We start from the raw sequence: 1941 nt of genomic DNA on the forward strand, positions 1-1941 counted from the left end.
GGTTTCACCAAGGACATCAGTCCATCCCTGGCAGGAGGGAAATGGGCAGATGTTTCCTCTTTATCCAACAACTTTGAGCCTGAAGAAGGCAACCTGGTCCCTGGGTCATAGTTGCTCTTGTGACATCATGGCTATCTCCTCCTCTCCCACCCCTCCTGCCTCTGCCAGGACCAATGGAGCAGCAGCCAGAAGGGGTGTGAACACCAGAAACACTGCCCCAGACCATGGGCAGTAAATGCTGTGTAAGACAGGCAGACACCCCCTCCCTGGGGAAGGGGAGCTGGCCCACGGCAGAAGGAAGCACCAGATGACTTCAAAGGCCTCAGGAAGAATGGGGAGGTGGGGCTGTGAGGACTCTGCCCGGAAGCTGGTCCTCACTCTTGCTTTCTCCCTATATTCTGATTGCAGAAGTCTGGTCCCGATAAGGATGCACTAGAGAAGGAGAAACTGAAGGTATGTGGGGCCCAGGAGCACGAGAGAACCATAGATCACTGATCGTCTGGCCACAGAGTCCCTGATAGTTGAGGAACCTTCTCTGGTCCCACAATGGAGGGGTCAGCTCGGTGCTGCTCTCCTGTCCCCATAAATGCCCTCCCTGTTCTGAGGGAGCTGATATAAGCACGGAGAGAGGGCAGCGAGACGAGGCATCAGGATGTGGGCCAGTCACTGGAAGCTGGGGCACCGCAGTGGGAACCGGAAAGCTGGAGAAGGAGCGGCCTGGGTTTAGAAGGTTATGGGGGTGACTGAGAGGTAGTGGTGGAAATCAAAAGAAGTGAGGGAAGGGCGAGACCTCAAGGGGTCACGGCCTGGCGTGGTGGCATCAGGAGGCAACCCCACAGGCGGGGATCCGGGCTGAGATGCGGGCCGTAAATGAAGAGGTTCATCCTCAGAGGGCCGTTGGCTCCCTCACACCTGCGCCGGGCTTCTGGATCGGAATGTGTTCCCACTGATTCCACGAACCCGTGAAGACCAGAGAGCAAGCGTACCCGCATTTTGTGGTTGAGGACCCCATGACTCCCAGGCTGAGCCGTGTGTCTATGGCCACAGACAAGACGGTAGAGCAAAACCCCACCCAGGACTCCTGGGTCCCCAGAGCCACCAGGGGGAAGCCTGATCGTTAAGAGAGAAGCTCAGAGCTCCTTCGTGGCAGACGCCAGACTGGCGGTTGTCTGCGATGAACTCACGGGGAGTCCTCTGCTTTGCTTGGTTAGCGGCTTCGTGAAAAACGGCGCCGAGCAAGAGCCAAGGCGGCTGGGAAGATCCAGGCCTGGTGGCGGGGCACCCTGGTGCGTCGCACCCTGCTGGTGGCTGCCCTCAGGGCCTGGATGATTCAGAGCTGGTGGCGAACACTCCTGTGGAGGCGGGTTCTTAAGCGGCGGCAGGACCTGCTGAAGATCTACGTCATCCGGGAGGAGGCGGCAGTCAAGCTCCAGTCCTGGGTTCGCATGTGGCAGTGCCATCGACGTTACTGGCACGTATGCAACGCCCTCTGCATCCTCCAGGTCCCAAAGGGCTGCTTCTCCTTCCAGACCCGTGAGAGTCTGCAGGAACAATATGACGTCACTCCCAGCCAGCCCGAGTTCCACATTGAAATCCTATCAGTCTAAAACTACTATAGGGTGGAGAACTGGCTCCACTGCCCCAATAAATGTCTGACCAGGTTTTGTGTGTCTCAGTGACTCCCATACCGTGAAGACCCCAAGAGCCCTGCCGCCCCTCTTCTGCACAGGGAAACCGGTATATCTCCCCCGACTCCCACCCTTTAGTGCCTGTGGCCCCTGATTTGGACTGACAGTGGCCGTATGCCACTGACTGTCCAAATCAGAAGCTGCCCCCTGAGGCTGTCGTCACACATCCAGAGCCAAGTCTCTGGTTCCATAGCCCCGGCACCATTCTGGTCTCCTGAACTTGGAATTGGCGGGGAAGGCGGCAGGGGAGGTG

The 1941-nt window shown here is 58.1% G+C and overlaps 1 protein-coding gene across 1 annotated transcript; it reads left to right on the forward strand.

Moving 5' to 3' along the window:
- Positions 1–224: 224 nt before the first annotated feature.
- Positions 225–1607, forward strand: IQCF3 (IQ motif containing F3). Its single transcript, XM_026500362.2, has 3 exons — positions 225–242; positions 409–453; positions 1212–1607. The coding sequence occupies exons 1-3, from the start codon at positions 225–227 to the stop codon at positions 1605–1607; spliced, it is 459 nt and encodes a 152-aa protein (XP_026356147.1).
- Positions 1608–1941: the final 334 nt, after the last annotated feature.

This window comes from Ursus arctos, unplaced genomic scaffold, assembly GCF_023065955.2.
Source record: "Ursus arctos isolate Adak ecotype North America unplaced genomic scaffold, UrsArc2.0 scaffold_14, whole genome shotgun sequence".
Lineage (NCBI taxonomy): Eukaryota > Metazoa > Chordata > Mammalia > Carnivora > Ursidae > Ursus > Ursus arctos.

Excerpts from the sequence above, each read along its gene's own strand:
- IQCF3 (XM_026500362.2), top strand. Across the intron at positions 454-1,211 it reads TAGAGAAGGAGAAACTGAAG|CGGCTTCGTGAAAAACGGCG; the intron begins GTATGTGGGGCC and ends TTGCTTGGTTAG.